The sequence below is a fragment of the Nansenia antarctica genome, assembly GCF_963989245.1.
Source record: "Nansenia antarctica genome assembly, chromosome: 2".
NCBI lineage: Eukaryota > Metazoa > Chordata > Actinopteri > Argentiniformes > Microstomatidae > Nansenia > Nansenia antarctica.
In genome coordinates, this window is record NC_137675.1 from 51,789,914 (window position 1) to 51,807,785 (window position 17,872).

The 17,872-nt window shown below is 44.3% G+C and overlaps 1 protein-coding gene across 1 annotated transcript in view; it reads left to right on the forward strand.

Annotated features, from left to right (window-relative positions):
• Positions 1 to 17,872, forward strand: part of LOC308150254 (uncharacterized protein) — a gene marked incomplete at both ends in the record, with an annotated part of 95,890 nt that overhangs the window by 65,407 nt on the left and 12,611 nt on the right. Inside the window, 13 exon segments of the mRNA XM_080523105.1 lie at positions 339 to 440; positions 443 to 466; positions 793 to 943; positions 1,071 to 1,194; positions 1,526 to 1,723; positions 3,592 to 3,779; positions 4,109 to 4,169; positions 4,274 to 4,474; positions 5,090 to 5,184; positions 5,295 to 5,365; positions 5,531 to 5,684; positions 7,282 to 7,407; positions 7,518 to 7,665. Of these exon segments, the coding sequence (XP_080379231.1) occupies positions 339 to 440; positions 443 to 466; positions 793 to 943; positions 1,071 to 1,194; positions 1,526 to 1,723; positions 3,592 to 3,779; positions 4,109 to 4,169; positions 4,274 to 4,474; positions 5,090 to 5,184; positions 5,295 to 5,365; positions 5,531 to 5,684; positions 7,282 to 7,407; positions 7,518 to 7,665 (1,643 nt within the window).

The window sequence follows — 17,872 nt, forward strand, 5'->3', positions numbered from 1 at the left end:
TCACTCCCTCTCTCTTTCTGTCCTCCCCCTCCTGTTTCTGCCTCTGTACCTCTCTTCCCCCCCCCCGCACTCTCCTTGTGCAAGGACACTGAATCAATGTCATATCCTTTTAATCATAAGCTTAGCTTACCAACCACAATGCAGACAGTGGCAGTAATATATATACGTAATGAGGTGATGATTACTAGAAACACTAGAGCGTCAGTAACTGATCAGATACGCTTGTGTGGTTGTCCTGTGGTTTAGTAGCCCATGCATGCCTATGAAGCAGTGTCCATTTTGAAGATGAGAGTCATTGGTATGTGCAGATGCTCAGATCTATCTGATTCTCTCCCTAGAAACCTCAGACACTGAGATCACAACCACGGAGATCATCAAACGGCGAGACGTGGGAGCGTACGGCATCCGGTCGGAATGCTGCATCAGGAAAATCATCTGTCCCTCGGCGTTCCCGACACTCCCAAAGGTAAAAAAGAGAAAACACACGGCATCTTCAAATTCGCCCAGGATCCCGCTGTTCCGGTCCCTACAGTGGCCTCATGAATCTTGGAAGCTTTGCCGTGCCTCGGTCAGCTTGTTCCTTATTCCCATCTAGTGTCCTCTCTCAAGTTAGATAAAGCACCTGTCCAGGCTAATGCCTACCCAAGCAACGTGAGACACAGTACCAATGGAGTTACTGTTGTTCTCTATCTACTCATTAAAGTGAAGGCATATGGCATCAAAGTCTTCTATCTTTTTGTGGGGTTGTATATCTCTTTCCCAATTCCCTATTCTCTTTTTTGTCTTGAGCAGAGGCTCACACTCCCCAGAGGAAAGGCCTGAGGTCCAGCGCTCTGAGGCCCAAGAAGCCTGAGCCAGCCAAGCAGACTGGGCCTATCGTCATGGAGACGTGGCTCTCTGAGGAGGAACTGGACCTTTGGGAGATCAGAGCCTTTTCAGAAAGGTGAGGAGATGTTGGTTCAGCCTTGGGCTGGAGCTAGAGTTAATGTGAGACACCGGTTGTGTGGTCTTTTAACTGTAACCCACTGAATGTCAGTTGCCTTCTAACCTTTTCCTCTTTCCTGATGCAGGGTTGAGAGGGAGAAGGCCCAGGCGGCAGACCAGGTTAAGGTTAGTAGTGCTCTGAAGACAGCAGAGGAGGTCAAGGCCCAATTGGAAATTCAGCTAAAGCAACAGAGATTGGCTTCTCAGCAGGTGGGAAGATCAGACAATTTTCCACCATGCACTACGGTGTGACACCTAGACTCCCAACATAGCACCCCCCCCCCTCAGTGTAAACCTAGGGGGCCACAAACACAAAACACAGGGAGCTGGGAAAGAGTAGTTCTAAAGGGCTAACTTTGGCAGTTGTGTGTCAATGATTCTTTAGTAGAACCATTCTTAATGTACACTGTCCAATAGAAATTCATAGTGTCATTGCAAATTTGTGTTGAAGGATGCAAAATCATCTTACTTTGAGTCAGTATTTGTATTCTGTGTGCAGTCCTTCACCTGCTCGTTCGTTAAATCACTGTTTATGTTTTAGAAACGGTTGGAGCAGCAGAAGGCTGGTGCCATCAACCCCTCCACCGGCACTCCCACCACCCCGGCCACCCAGAAGGTCATGGTGGGCTCTCTGAGCAGCCAGGTGACCCAAGGCACCAAGGTGGTCCTGGCCACCAAGCTGGGGACGCCGGTGACATTCCAGCAGAACAAGAACTTCCAGCAGTCGTTTGCTTCCTGTGTCAAACAGGGTCAGAGCACCCCAGGTGAGTGTAGCTGGATTAGGGAGGCTGTTTGTCTAAAATCCAGGGCTTAAAGTTCTCCGGCACGGTGCCGGATTTCCGGCGCGGGGGAACTTTGAGCAAAAAAAAATCACATGCTATTTGTTTACATCGTAATTTAAAGAGTCATCTTCAGCAAAGAGACAGTTCCGCCTACCAATCACATTGCTCAAGCCAACCAACGACTTCTAGACAATCGGAGGCAGAGTAGTGGGGCGGGCCTTAAGAAGTTTGAATGAGTGTAATGTTAGCTTGTAGAGACGTTCGCTTTTAGCAGCCCGCTATCTCGCTAACTTTAGTAAGAGTCTATTAAAATGGAAGCCAAGTTTCTTAAACCTGGCGAAGACACAGCTATACTAGAACGAGGAGTAAGGAATAAATGGCGCTGGGCATGGATAGAGGAGAGTAGCAGGGTTTTTCCTGCATAGAGAACTATGAGGCGGCCGCCTCCGTCATAGCCGCCTCCAGCTCTCGACAAAACTCTGACGGTCGTATTTTCTACAAGCGCTGCACTCGGTGGATTTCAATTGAGGCATTGCGCCGACGTGGTGGCGGGGGCGCTGTTTCGCAAATAAGTTAGCTTTCGTGTTTGCTAGCGAAACAGCTGATAGTTGATGTTGACTGCTCAAGGAGAATACATAAGTACAGAATGCCTGAGAGCCTTATATTGCATTATATTACATTATATTTTGAATGGTCATCTGGTGCCTGAATATTGTTTTTTCCTTTACATACTGTATATAATGAAATTTCCACCATAAATTGATGGAGAAAGGGCACAAATTGGTGCATATCAATTCACCAGAATGCAAGAAATTAAGTGTTTGATGCTCGTTTAAGGACCCACCACCTCCGCCTCATTTTGAGCCAGGAAAAACCCTGAGTAGTGACGGGAAGCCTTATGGGACGTGGTGCCAAGAAGGAGAATATAAGTGATAGTGGCTTAATAAGTAATCAGTTTGTTCTTTTAAAGACATGTATATATTTTATTCTGTATTGTTATAGTGATAGTGGCTTAATAAGTGATGCAATCAGTTTGGCCTTTTAAAGGCATCTAAATATATTATTTTATTTTGTATTGAGTATAAAACAGTAGTATGAATGAATGAATGAATGGACTTTATTGTCATTAATACAGTACAGGTACCATACAACGAAATTTAGGAGGGGGGGCTCCCCTGGTGCTTGGAAAAAGACTAAAAACACGAGGGCCAAGGGTAAAATAAAAAAGGGAAAAGAGCTGGTTTACATAAATAAAGGCTATGTACACTATCTACTATACTACTATACTATACAATAAAACACTGTGCTGTACTCTATGCTATGCTATAAATATCCTAACTTTTCCTATATCTGAACCTTATGTACACAAGGGTTGTGATATTGCACATAGTATTGTTGCACATTCATTTAAAGTATTAATGCATTTTAACATTGAGACATATATTTTGTATTGACTATAAAATAGTATTAATGCATTTAAACATTGAGACAAGAAGCTGTCTTCTGTACCCGCTCTCCCAATATCTCAAACTGTGACCCCCCTCCCCAAGAAAAAGTTTCAGGCACAGGATTTTTTCCCACTTTAAGCCCTGGGTATTGAATACATCAGAAATTATTTCCCCAGTGTGGCTTATTACAGTACTTGTTACCTGCAGTTTGAAGCTCTTGCTAAACATTTCTGTTTTACTGCAACATGTACTGATCTAGCTCCAAACAAGAATGTTTGCTGGTCATGTATTTGCATGTATATGCATAATTATATGTCATAATCTGTGATTGCAACAAACTCAAAAACTTTTTTGTTCCTTTTTCTTTTGTCTTCCAGTACGAGTACAACGCTTGGGCAGCAGACTGGTCCAAAGAAATGAGGGGGATCCCCCTGATCAGCAGCCGGCCACTGGACAACTGGATCATGTTCCTTACCCACCGCAACGCTGACGTAGCCCACGCCCTCCTGGACGGCTTAAATAAGGTGTCCCCACCCATGGGCATCCGCATGCAGAGGCCTGTTATGTGAGTTCTCACTCTGGGTTGGAGGAGACTGGAAGGAGGCACACACACACACACAGTGCTATAGCACCACCTAGTGGCAGGGAGCAACATATGATACCTAAGTTAATTACAACGGTGAGTCCAGCTGTGAATGGGCACAGCTAGAATTAAGGTTCCAAGCTTGAGTTAATGAGCACTTTAAGCTGCAGTATTGTACCACAGGTGTTTTACAAAGCCTTGAGTATTCTTTGCCAATCATACTTGGGTGTTATCTCAAAATGAACATAGTATCAGTGGAAGTCCCATTGGTTAGATGTCCCAGTGCTTTGACAGTTTTGGTCTGTGTACAGGGTGGAGTACGAGGACCGCCAGGAGTCTCTGCAGCACAACGTTACAGAGACCACCCAGATGGTTAGTCTCTGAGCATAACATGTCTAGCAATCGTCTTAATCTGTGTCCAGGTAACCACCTCTAGGTGTTGAATGAGGACTAAAGCATGTGTGTTACCTCCTCAGGTGGTGGTGATCCTCCCCAGCAACAGGAAGGATAAGTATGACAGTGTGAAGAAGTACCTGTGTGTGGACTGTCCCACCCCCAGCCAGTGTGTGTTGGCTCGCACCCTTTCCCGCCAACAGGTCGTCATGACTGTGGCCACCAAGATTGCCCTGCAGATGAACTGCAAGATGGGAGGAGAGCTCTGGAGTGTGGAGATCCCAGTAAGTCGCACAGTGAATTGAAATAAACCCAAAGTCACAAATGTTGTTGGGGCCCAATATATTAAAAAAAAGGCTGTGCACATACAGACCAATGCTCATGATAAGTTTAAAGTGGAATTTTATTATTTGTTGTTTTCATTATTCAATAGACACATTAAAAACGATGAAGATATATATATATAAACGGTCAAGATATCTCGCTTTGAATGCCGTCATCAGTCCTGATGTTCCAAATTGCTCAAGATTCCCGATTCCAGATTATATTAACTCTGGGGCTTTTTTAGGAAGTAAACATAGACTTTGAGTTTTGATAGCTATGATAAGTTTTGAAATTATGATAGTTTGAGACGGTATGCATTATGGATTGACCAGAAATACACATGAACATGAATTTTGGGTAAACTTTCCCTTTTTAATGTGGATAACATTTATCTGACTGACTACCTCACATGGGTGCAGGTACAATTTCTACAGCGTGTTCTATTTCTACAACCACACATTTCACACCTATGTGATCTCCATCCACAATCTTATGTTCCACACCATGTATCTCAATAGAAGCATGTGCTAAACAAAACTTTGTATGGTGTAACTTCACCTGCCTCTGTTTCACAGCTCCAGCAGCTGATGATCGTGGGCATTGACTGCTACCACGACATAGCTGCAGGGAAGAGGTCCATTGGAGCTCTGGTGGCCAGTCTCATAAAAGGGCATGTCCAGGTATGTGGATGAGCATGGAGAAGCATGGCCTTGGGTTATGAATGTGCTCTTTACCACCAATGTTGGTAGCCAGTACCAACTGATTCCTCTTGTTTTCCAGGTGGTTCTCCAAGTGTGTGGTTCAGAGCCGTGGTCAGGAGATCATGGATGGCTTGAAAGTGGCTCTGCAAGGCAAGTTCAATGAAACAACAAAGCATTTCAAATAAGATACCATATCAAAATTGACCACTGACTGCCACATTGTAACAATCTCTTCCAAGTCTTCTTTTCAACATAATCCCTCAGAGAAGCATGAGAATGATCCCTAGTATCCTAAGTGCAGGCTCTCTTTCCCAGGTGCACTGAAGGCCTGGCTGAAGCACAACCAGTGCCTGCCCTCACGCATCATTATCTACAGAGACGGAGTGGGGGACGGGATGCTGCAGAGTGTGGTCAACTACGAAGTGCCACAGATCATGGACTCAATCAGCACCATGGGAAAGGACTACACGTAAGAGGACCTTAAGGACCTACACCTTAATTGAGGATTTCTAACATAATCAAAAATTTTCATGTCTTTCTACCAACATATTTTAGTACGAGATGGCAATTAGAGCGTATTAAGGCCTACATGTCTTCAGTGTTTCCTCTAGGATTTTTCACATTATTGGCGGAGTGGTAAAAAAAAAAAATTTGCACGCGCATGAAACGCGCACTGGCGCTCAAAACAAAGACGTAATTTCACCAAAAACTAAAGGGTGGCAACATAAAAAAAAAAAAAACGAACCGGTGATTTTTATATAGAAGGTGATCAAATACCAAGATATCCTACAGCTGCAGCAGAACATGCGGAACGCGCATACAGCACTGAACATATACATGTGACTGACAGATACGCCCAAGACACACACACACACACACACACACACACACACACAGAGAAAGATCATCAGCTCATCGAAGATGAAGTACACAGGGAACCGGGAACGCGCATACAGCACTGAACAACATCCGTAGAATATAAACTTGCGACTGACAGTCACAATGAAAGATCAGCTCATCAATACAAAGTATTGCAAGCCTACATGAGAGTACACGCACAAAACCGTCTAACGTTACTCATTAACTGTTTACACAAGTAAAATCACAGTGTGACAGTCAGATGGAGCATTCGGTAAACAACCAACAGCAAGGTAATGCTAAAAACCAACTTTTACCTTTGATGACACCGACATGAGCCCTGCTTACCCGTACCTCTGCCGTTCTGTTCATGGTGATTTTAGAGGCTATAGATAATTTTTGCCCCGCGCATATTGCCCTGTAATTAGACCATGGGACCACACCTTGTGTCTCTTATTGTCCAAATGTTCCCTGAATTTTAGCTGCATGTTTTTCCAGCATTCGTTGTCAATAAAAATTCGACTCCCCTTCTTTTCCCCTGCCAATACTGTGTCGTTTATGACATTTACCAACGTTTATGCTATGAATAGTTCGATGCTAGCGTTAGGTGCGAGGCTGCTCGGTTAACCCATTTGCGGGAACATTATTTGTTTCACAAAATAGCCTGATTTAGTTGACCATGAACATCAGAGACTACATTACGAATGTTCATTTAAAATACTTGTATACTGAGCACTGGTATAAGCACATGAACCAGAGAACAGCAGTAAATGCAATAACCCACAGTCGTCGCTGATGTTGCATTTTCGATTAGGATACAGGATTAAAGGGACCGGTGACGGGCGAAGGGAGAGGAGAGGGATTTCCTGAAATCCGCAAAATTCTGACCAATCACAAAATTGCTTTGCAAGCGCGTTGCCGACGAGGTTAATTGCAACATCGGAACAAAATCGGAACGAAATGTAGGTCTGAAAGCGGCCTAAATCTAGCTTAAATCTGCTTTTTCTTTTTCTATTCTCCGATCATAATTCCTCGCTGCCTTTCTCGTTGCGCAGCCTGAATCAATTAGTGGCGGAGAAAATGTATTTGTGGCGGCCCGCCACGAATCAATGCATATAGAGGAAACACTGTGTCTTAATAACCAGGGTTCCCTTTAACACATTCAATCACCAATCATTCTGATCGTATTTTCTCTCTTCCCCTCCTAGACCCAAACTCACAGTGGTGGTTGTGAAGAAGCGGATCAGCTCCAGGTTCTTTGCCCAAATTGGCGGCAAGATGGCCAACCCACCCCCTGGAACAGTCATCGACACTGAGGTCACCCGCCCAGAATGGTATCGATTCAATACGCAATTCAGAAAATATGTTGTTTTTTCAGAGATGTGCTATGTCTGCTTTATCCAGTCTTAAAACGGTGGCCACAGTTGCAATCGCCCATTTTCAGGTACGACTTCTTCATTGTCAGCCAAGCTGTTAGACAGGGACGCGTCTCCCCAACCCACTACAATGTGGTGTATGACAGCAGTGGACTGAAGCCTGACCACATGCAGCGACTGACCTACAAACTCTGCCACATGTACTTCAACTGGCAGGTATGCTGGGTTGTCTTACCAGTAGTAGTTTTAAAGGGGAGGTTTACCCGAACTTTCATTATTTCGTGTGCAGCTGCATCATAGCTATCAAAACGTGAGGTCTGTTGTGACGGGGAGAGAGGGGGGGATCTTGGGAGTTTGGAACATCAGGGCATTCAAAGCGAGATATATTTACTCAGAGATTGTTTTATAACATGATTCTTTGTGTGTGGATATGTCTACTTTAGAATAATGAAAACAACAAATGCACAAAATTACAGGGTAAAAGTCTGCTTAAACTATTCTCTTGGTCAGTAATTCAAATGCAGGCATGAACAGGGTGTAGTTCACATTGAAACACATCTTAAACCTACTGATGTATCCATATTGGTTATGAAATCAAACATACTGTATTTACATATGGTTTTCCCATTTCAGGCATGCAAGTTGTTTTTTGATGCATAAATTGTCGTTGATTTTGTCTCCCCCAATTATTTCAGGGGATCATCCGAGTGCCTGCACCCTGCCAGTATGCCCACAAGCTTGCTTTCCTGGTGGGACAGAGCATCCACAGAGAGCCCAACATGAACCTGGATGACTTCCTCTACTACCTGTGAGAGGGGAGCAGCTACCTGAAGAGCACTTTGGAGTGAACTTGCCTGCCCTCTCTGCCTGCACTGCCCTGCCCTGCCTGCCCTCTCTACCTGCCTGCCCTGCTTGCTGACCCTCCTGATCTGCCTGCTTCACTATAGAAGCTCTGCCCCTATTCCCCGGAATCAATAAATACACCCAGCTTTGGGTTTTACTCTCCATCTGCCTCTTGTGTTCTGCACTAGTCTGGTTGTCACAAATAAAGAGAGTTGACTCAGTAGTAAGAGGGCATTGGCTGGCAACCATAGGTAACATATATGTAGTTTTACTGTCTAAACTTCCTTCCATTATCCTTATCAGCCAACATAGTGAATTCAAATCATATCTTTCATACAAGCACAACATTGACTTCAGAACATCAATTTCTGGGGAAAAGTAACCACACATTTCACTTTCCCCTTTGAACATCCATAGGAAATTAGATGCAGTATGTCCATCCAGAATCCATGTTCAGCTCTGTTATGTGCTTTTCCACAAAAACAGGCATTTCCCATTGATCTTGGCTACATCAAAACAAATGATGTTGATGAGACGGACCAGAGAGGGACTACGGAATGCAATCATAAGCAGCATCAAAACATGTCTTCTAGTTTCATGTTACTGTACTGTACATCTTAATACATATAACAAGATTTAAAAAATATACATTCCACATAATTTGATTATTAAGGCCAACGCACGACAACATTCGATTGCAATGCACACGGCGTGCGATGCAATTTTGTTGCACCGCAAAATTCCATTTTCAACTCACACCATTGAAGTCTATGAGAAAATCATAAAACATCTCATCCCAATGCACACGGCGTGCGAGATTTTGTTGCACCACAACATTCCATTCTCAATTGTTACTTTATTGTTACGTAGTCGGACCAGGCAGGCTGATTACAATAGGCTCTACCAATATTGCTTGCCTTGCTTCCACAATTTCTACAAGATACAACTGGACATATTGTGATAAAATCTGTGGGTCCCCTGATTTAGGGGTATTGGTAAAATGTCAGGAGAGGGAGCGCACAAAACACACAGCCAGAAAGGTGTATTATAAAAGCCACTTTATTATTATGGGCGATGATCAGCCGGACATAGATTCGGAGGACGGCATAGTTCAATAAGTTAGAGCTGCTTTCCCTAATTACCATTACAAACAGTGTAGAAAAAAGGCACGCTCTATTGGAGCCAGTGGCGGCGCTAGGGGGTGGCTACTGGGGCTCAAGCCCCGGATGTTTTCTGAAAAGCCCCGAATGTTTTACTTTCAAAAAAAAAAAAAAAAAAATCGTGAGTAACGTGCAGTACCGGAGTCCAACAGAGAGGCAGCAGCTGCGCGACATTAGCCTGCGTACTGCGTAGCCTGCCCTGCCCTGAAGAAGAAGTGATCTCAATCAGTGCCTCTCAATCAGTGCCTGACTTTGTAAGCATGGATATCCGAAAGTTTTTTTCAAAAAAACAATCGCCAAGAACTGTTGCAGCAGCCGTATCAGCAGCTGACAACAATGACGTCACCAGCAGTGATGACATAGATGATGTTTCAGGTTTGTGAATCTTATTAGAAAGGTGACTGACTCACTGACACTACTTTTCCGGTTTGCTAATGCTAGCTGGCTATCATAACATAACGTTATGTTATAATGAAAATGAAACATAGCAAGGTACTGTTACGGTACATGGTAAGAAATCAAACAAAGGATAATACTTATACAAATAAAGTGAATAACAGGCTGATAGTCTTTGATATCTGCTCTGGTTGACTGAGTAACAAGTGAAAAATAATGATGTAACGTTAATGTTACAGCTAGTAAACATGGAGTAACCACATTAAGTATGCCCTTATGGTAGTATGTATGTATACAGAACATGACTCAAATCTATCCTAAGATGTAACGCTAACTAACTAAGTTTGTTTAATGTCCCAGGGGGGATTTGATTTCACAGTACTATACACAAGCCAACAATACATGTAATATATCGTCATATAACACAGGACAAGACTCTAAATACAATATAAGTGGTGAGCACAGAGTCTGCCCTGATATACATACTGTAACATAACTAGCCTCAGCCCATCAATTATGTAATTCTATACAAATATAAATGATGGTGACTGACGTGTGTGTGTGTGTGTGTGTGTGTGTGTGTGTGTGTGTGTGTGTGTTTACTGTCTATTTTGTAATACAGGTCAGCTGCTATCCAATACAGCTGCATCAGCCAGGCCACCAAGAAAAGATGTTTCAGGTGTGAATCTACAGGTGTAATGTTTGAGTATGTTTCTAGTCCTGCTCTATATGAAAAGTGTCATGAGATAACTTTTGTTGTGAATTTGAGCTATCATGAAATTGAAGTTGATTTGACTGTGAGGACTTTATTTTTGTCACACAGATGAGTCAGCTACATGTATGGAGGAGCAGCAAGGGACAGCAGAGCAACAAGGGACAGCAGGTGGATTGTCTGCTATTGATTTAGGGACAAAAGAAAGTGGCCCTAAGCAGGTGTGCCTCCCCCAGTACCCCTTCAGACAATTTGGTACCCAGCAGAGAGCATTTAATAAGAGCTGGTTCGAGCAATTTAAATGGCTGGAGTACTCTGTAGCCAGAAACTCTGCATTTTGCTTTCCATGTCAGCAGTTTGGAAGGCAGAATATTCGCACCCATAAAGATGCTCTCCTCAGTAGCTCTGGACTTGTTAACTGGAAAAGGGCTTTGGATTCCTTCCGTGAGCATGAGAAAACTGACCTCCACAAGTCAAGCATGACATGTTGGCAGAGCTTTAAAAGCACAGGAACTCATGGGGATGTGGTTGAGCTGCTGCATACTGCAGGGGCAGAAGAAATATTGGAGAGGCGCCAATACCTTCAGCGCATTGTGGGTGTAACCACATTTTTAGGGAAGCAAGGCATCCCATTCCGTGGGCATGATGAGCGGGAGGCTAGCCAGAATCCAGGCAACTTCCATGAATGCATGAAACTCCTCAAACAATTTGACCCATTTCTCCAAAAATATACACCTTCTAAAAATGCCACCTACCTCTCCCATACGTCCCAAAACGAAATGATTACCAGCATTGCACAAGAAATAACAGAAAATGTCACAAAAGAAATTACATCCTCCAAGATGTACTCTGTGATGGCAGATGAAGCCAGAGATCACCACACAGAGCAGCTGGCAGTCTGTGTTCGTTATGTCACAATGGAAGGTACCCCAAGAGAGGCTTTTCTTGGGCTACACAAGCTAGACAAATTTGATGCGAAGTCCATTGCAGATGGAATAGAGGCAGTGCTGCAGTCTCACAAACTAGGGGACCTCATGTGTGTTGCACAAACATATGATGGAGCAGCAGTGATGAGTGGAGCAGTGGGGGGTGTCCAGGCCCGCTTCAGAGAGCGACACCCTGAAGCAGTGTATGTACACTGTTATGCACATGAGCTCAACCTAGTCCTGTGCCACACATGCAAAGCCATACCGGAAGCTGCCGCATTCTTCGACCTTCTGGAAAACATGTATACAATTTTCAGCAAATCCCTTGTTAATCATAACAAGTTCATAGAAATACAGAACCAACTGGGATTAAAGCCATCTGAACTAGTGCAGCTCTCAACAACACGATGGGCAAGCCAGGTGAGGTCTGTAAAAGCTGTTGTGAACAACCTTCCTGCCATCCTTGCATGTCTCAGGACCATGAAGACAGCCACGGCCCAAGGGATCCTGTCAAATCTCTGCAAGCCGAAGACGGTCTACATGTTGTGTTGTGATGTTTGCCAAACTCCTCGGGATAACTGAAGGGCTTCACCGGTACCTGCAGGGGGAAAGTTTGGACTTGGGCAGAGCAGCGCAGTACAAGATGGCAATTGTTAAAACTTTGACAGATCTCCGCACAGACCCTGGGGCTGAAGATGTTTTCAAGAGCGCCATGACCATATGTGAGGAACATCACATTCAGCTACCTGTTGGTCCCAGGCAGAAACAAAAAAGATTGGATGGTTTTGTGGTGGAGTCAGCCTGTGGAGCAACCTCCAATCTGACCACCCCAGGTGATTTCAGAGGTCAGCTTTTTTATCCGTGCCTGGACAGGATGATACAGGAACTCACCCATCGGTTTTCAGATGTGGGAGCAGAGCTGATGTCAGGCATTCAAGCCTGCAACCCAACCTCAGCGACTTTTCTCTCCGATGCTCTCAAAAGCCTTGCTAGGCATTACAAAATAAACCTGAGGCCAGAAGAACTCCTGGTGGCTAGAAGTTTCTTCCAGATATCGCTGGAGAAAGAGAATAAATTCCCTGACATAGCCACTGTGTTCCAGAGTCTTGACAGAGACATGTTCCCAACCCTGAAGGCTGTCCTCCAAGTGGCCCTGACAATTCCAGTTAGCAGCTGCAGCTGTGAACGCTCCTTCAGCGCCTTACGCCGTCTGCACACATGGCTAAGGAGCACGATGGGCCAAGACAGGCTCAATGACCTGGCAATCATGTCAATTGAGAAGAACAACCTCGATGCCATAACACCTGACACAATTATTGACAGGTTTGCTCAATTAAAGCCACGTCGGCACAGCCTTATTTTGCCACCACAAGAAAAGTAGAAAAAAAAGATGGGGATGGGAGAGAGGGGTGGGGGGGATAGCAGTTGGAAAGGAGTGCAATGAAGAAATTGAAGAAGAAATGAGAAAACGTGAATGGATATAAGGTTGATGTTTAATAGTTTGTATAGTTATAGTTTGAAAGTCTGTATAATGAGTGAGGAAGAGAGAACACAGTGAGGAAAAGAATGGAGGAGATACAACTAGAGGAAGAGATGAAAACAGGGTGAGAAGAAAGGAGTGAAGAACACAGCAGTAAAAGACAGCAGAGGTGCCAGCCAGGATCACATGTAAGAGAATAAGATGCATTTCATGTTTGTTTTTTACATCTGAAGTTTATGAGGTGCCAGCCAGGATCACATGTACTGTAAGAGAATAAGATGCATTTTATTTTATTGTTTTACATGATATAGTTATTATATATATTATATATCATGATATGGTCAGTCTTAATACCCCTTTTGTTTTATATGTTCTTCTTTCAATGGATGTGAGGCATGTTCCCTGGATCAGTGATCTGAAATCACTTCAACCAGCTGCTGACTGTATTTGAGTGAGTTAAGGCATTAGTGTGGGGGACATGGCGCGTTCTGGCCTGCAGGGGGAGCTACGTGTGCTGACCTCCCTCTGTGCCCAGAACCACCACAATTAGTTTGCTTCATTAAAGGGTGTGAATGTATATGTGTTCTCCAGTGCCAGTCTCTTTTGTCCGCTTTAAGGTGGTGGTAAGTTGAAGGTTGAAGGCAATTTTTTCTGGCAATTTTTTTGAAGGCAAAATTAATGTTTTTTTTTTTGAAGGCAAAAAAATTTTTATGGCAAATTTTTCACATTATATTATCCCTCTGGGCTAAGCCCCGGATCTCCTACAATCCTAAATCCGCCCCTGATTGGAGCCACAGCACGCTCATAAAGCCACACATAGAAGCACGCTCATATCGAGCCACAGCATAACCATACGGGCCGACACGAGGCCATAGGACACCACACAACTCCACTACAAGGGGCGGTCAGCAAGACCGGGTGCTCACCACTACACGGCAGCGAATGTTCCTGCGTTCGCGCTACAATATTGTGCCTACATGCTCGATTGTTATTATTATGTAATATAGGCGTCTTGTATGTGAGATGGGCCGTGTAGCTATGTGGCATGACACAGGAATAAATCATGCATGCAGTAATTCGTAGATCTAGTAATGTGTATAGTGGCAGCTGTGGGCTAGGTGTAGTGGCTAGCTGATGGTGATGTTCATATATTGCCCTTGACTGTCAAACCGTTAAAATAGATGATTGCTCCATCCACAATTGAAGATGTCAGGTTGACTGGTTGACAAGTTATGAGCTTTTCGTCATCCATTTCATCCATTCAGGTTACCGGTAAATTACATACACGTAGGCCTACAGTAGATATTAATTTTGGGTTGCCAGATGGACAGTGGACCGTGGATATACAACGTGTGTACAATTTGGCTGGTCATTCAGTCGTGCTAGATTAGAAATCTGGCAACCCCGTGCCGCCAAAAACGATATCGTAGATCTTTGAGTAAACTAATATAATATATAGTATAGTATATATTATAAGTATAAATAACGTTACTTGCGATAGCCTTTTTGGCTGCACAGCTACAAAATACAAATAACAACAATGATAATACTTTTCTAGTAATATTTTATTCACATGTAAATATATGCCATCATGTTAAATAACGTAATACCCTCCCTAAAGCACGTATTTCATCAAAAACAACATATTCATAAGAATGCAGGTATGTGTAACGATGGTCAAACAGGCAAACTTCTTTCAACCAATTCTTTTTATTGATCTGCATGGAAGACATATAAAACACAAATCTTCCTCTGGTCTGCAACTCTTGTGAATCTATTCAGATGGCAGCCATATTCTGGTTGTCCCACCGTGTATGTATATTTCACATCAGGATAATTTGTTTACAGAAAGAACACAAATTTCCCTCAAACATTACAAATAACAATTACAACCAACATGTGGAGCAACATACCTGCATGGAAGACATATAAAACACAAATCTTCCTCTGGTCTGCAACTCTTGTGAATCTGCGCATTCAAAATAACATACAATAAATGTTCACAAACATACAATCCGTGGACGAAACTATACAGAAATCATCACAATATATGTAAAAACAAACAGCACAGTACTACACCAACATTTTCACCTTACATTACAAGATTCTCCACACAAATAATAAAATACGAGGAGCATTTTACATCGCGCACATACCTATTCAGATGGCAGCCATATTCTGGTACCACCGTAAGTATGGCAACAACAGAAGGACAAAAGAACGCGCAGACCTGCAGTACACCCAAACTCCAAAGGGGGCTCCAACAACAACCAGGGCTGCTCAAGCACGGCGAAACTCATCTACATTCACCACAACTAAACATACATTCCCAACTCTGTTACACCCACCTCCCCTGAATTTCGCCAACCTTGAGCAGCAACTATACATTTAAATACTACTTTTTACTTTTTACACTATTACATAGGGCCACCAAAGGACAGGACAGCCAACTTGAAAAGTATCCTATAAGGATGAAGTGGAAAGAGAGGTAAACTATCTCTCCAACCAACTACTGGCGGTAGGATGCGTTCTACACCCCACAAGACCCTTTTTTCACTGTGTATTACTAGCCTTCAAGAGGCCACAACCTCTTATAAAACAATCAGAATAACGAACAAACCTATATGTCATAGGATGTCAGTGTGCACAGTGTATACATGCACTGAACTGAGCTTCGGCTTATCTAACTGTGGAAAGCCTGGAACACTGACCTACAAACAGCTCGAATGTTTGACTTAGTGTCTTGGATAATGTATTGTCCTGACATAGTATAAATCAATCTGTCAACTGGTTTGATAAGGCGACCAAACTTGGACTTGACCTGTGTGACTGTACTAGGATGTTCACACTGTGTGGCAGAAGCTAGAGTGTCAGTACGCTGTGTGTCACTAGCATCATCTGTCTGATTTGTGTTACCAGAAACATCAGTACAATCATCAGCGCTAACCACAAATCTAGAATCAGAGTTAATGGACTGATCTACCATTTGCTCCTCAGCCATCTGCTCGGGGACCCTCTGAGGGGCAAACGAGACTGAAGACACTACAGTGTTAGTAGCCTCTGTCCGTGAGTGGTCAGGGAATGGTAACTGGGTGACCCACTCTAGGGTTCTTCCCTTGGGATCCGTGGGCTCTGGGACAGTCAAGGGAACATCCCTCTCCCGAACAGCTCTTCCCCCATACTCCATGTCTTCAACCTCCCCTCCCTCACTCCCAGGACAGGAATCCACTCTCTCCGACTCGAACCCGGTTCCTCTACTCACTTCCCCAGGCAAGGAATCCTGTTCCACTTCCGACACGGACATGTCACTTGATGTATGAACAGCAGACAGGGATGAAACTGGGTCAGAGATCACACTCGTATCATACACCGGCAGAAAGTTCACCAACATCAATAGATTACGGTGGACTACCTTCTCTCGTCCAGTGACAGTGTCTTGTATCCTATATGTGTGAGTCTCAGAGTTCCTATCCACCACAGTGTATACAGTAGACTCCCAACGGTCAGCCACCTTTCTCTTTCCTCTCTCTCTCTTGTTCGCCAACAGCACACGGTCTCCGACGTCAATGGTGGGCCCTTTCACTCGTCTGTTGTAGAGCTCTGTGTGACGGTGCTGTTCTTTTATGACATGTTCCTGGGCTATGACCATAGCTTCTCTCAGATCCTTCGTGAGAGACATCACATACTTGTCGTAGCTGACCACAGCTGGATCATTCAGGACTGTCCGGAAGAGTATATCGACAGGGAGACGAGGAGTACGCCCGAACATCAGATAGAAAGGTGCATAGCCAGTTGACTCATGCGCTGTGCTATTGTACATGAACGTCAGAGTTTGCAAACGCCTCGGCCAGTTGATTTATGCCTCTGGTTCAAGCGCTCGGATCATGTTACCGAGAGTTCTATTGAAACGTTCCACACTACCGTTACCCATCGGGTGATACGGGGTTGTGTGCTACTTTCTGACACCGGAGACTCTGAGCAGCTCACTCACTAGTTGACTCTCGAAGTTAGCTCCCTGGTCGCTATGGATACGTTCTGGGAACCCAAAGACGCAGAAGAACTTGTCCCATAGAACTCTCGCCACCTGTTTGGCTGACTGATCTTTGCAGGGGAATGCCTGGGCCATTCTTGTAAAATGGTCAGTAACAACTAACACATCAACTGACTTGTTCCTTGAGTCCTCCGCTGACCAGAAATCAATGCAAACCAGCTGAAGTGGCCTGGTTGATGTGATACTCTGCAAAGGCGCCCTCGCAGCAGGTTCAACAGTCTTACTGACAATACACCGCTGGCAGTTACGGACGTAGTCTCTTACGTCTCTGTCGAGGTTGAGCCAGAAGAACCTCTGTCTGGCCAAGCCAAGACTCCTGAACTGACCTTGATGGCCGGCATGGTCATGAACACCTCTCAGAACTTCAACTTTCTTAGACTCAGGAACCACATACTGGCGGCGTTTTGACTTCACGACTTGATCCCTCGAGACTCTGTAGAGTATCCCATTGCTCACAACAAGTTTCTCCCAGTGCTTCAGGTACCTCATGACTGTGACTGATTCCTTATCTCTCTCTCTCCTGGAGGGTCTCCGATGTCTCTCCACATAGTACAAGACTCGAGAGAGAGTCCTGTCTCTGAGCTGTTCATCCCGGAGTTCCTTCTCACTGTAAGCAGGAAGTGAGTCCTGACCACCTGGGACTAACTGAGGCAAATGGTGCAAGACTGCTACAGCGCGCGTTCTTGCTCCGACCTCCCACAGATCGTCATATGACTGTAGAACAACAGACACTTCATCCATCTCCATAGACTGAGCGTGGACATGCAGAGGTGATGGGACACTTTGAGCGTAACTCTCTGCCTGGCGTGGAGTGTCACCACTATCATTGGACGACCGGAAGGCGTCCTGTACAGA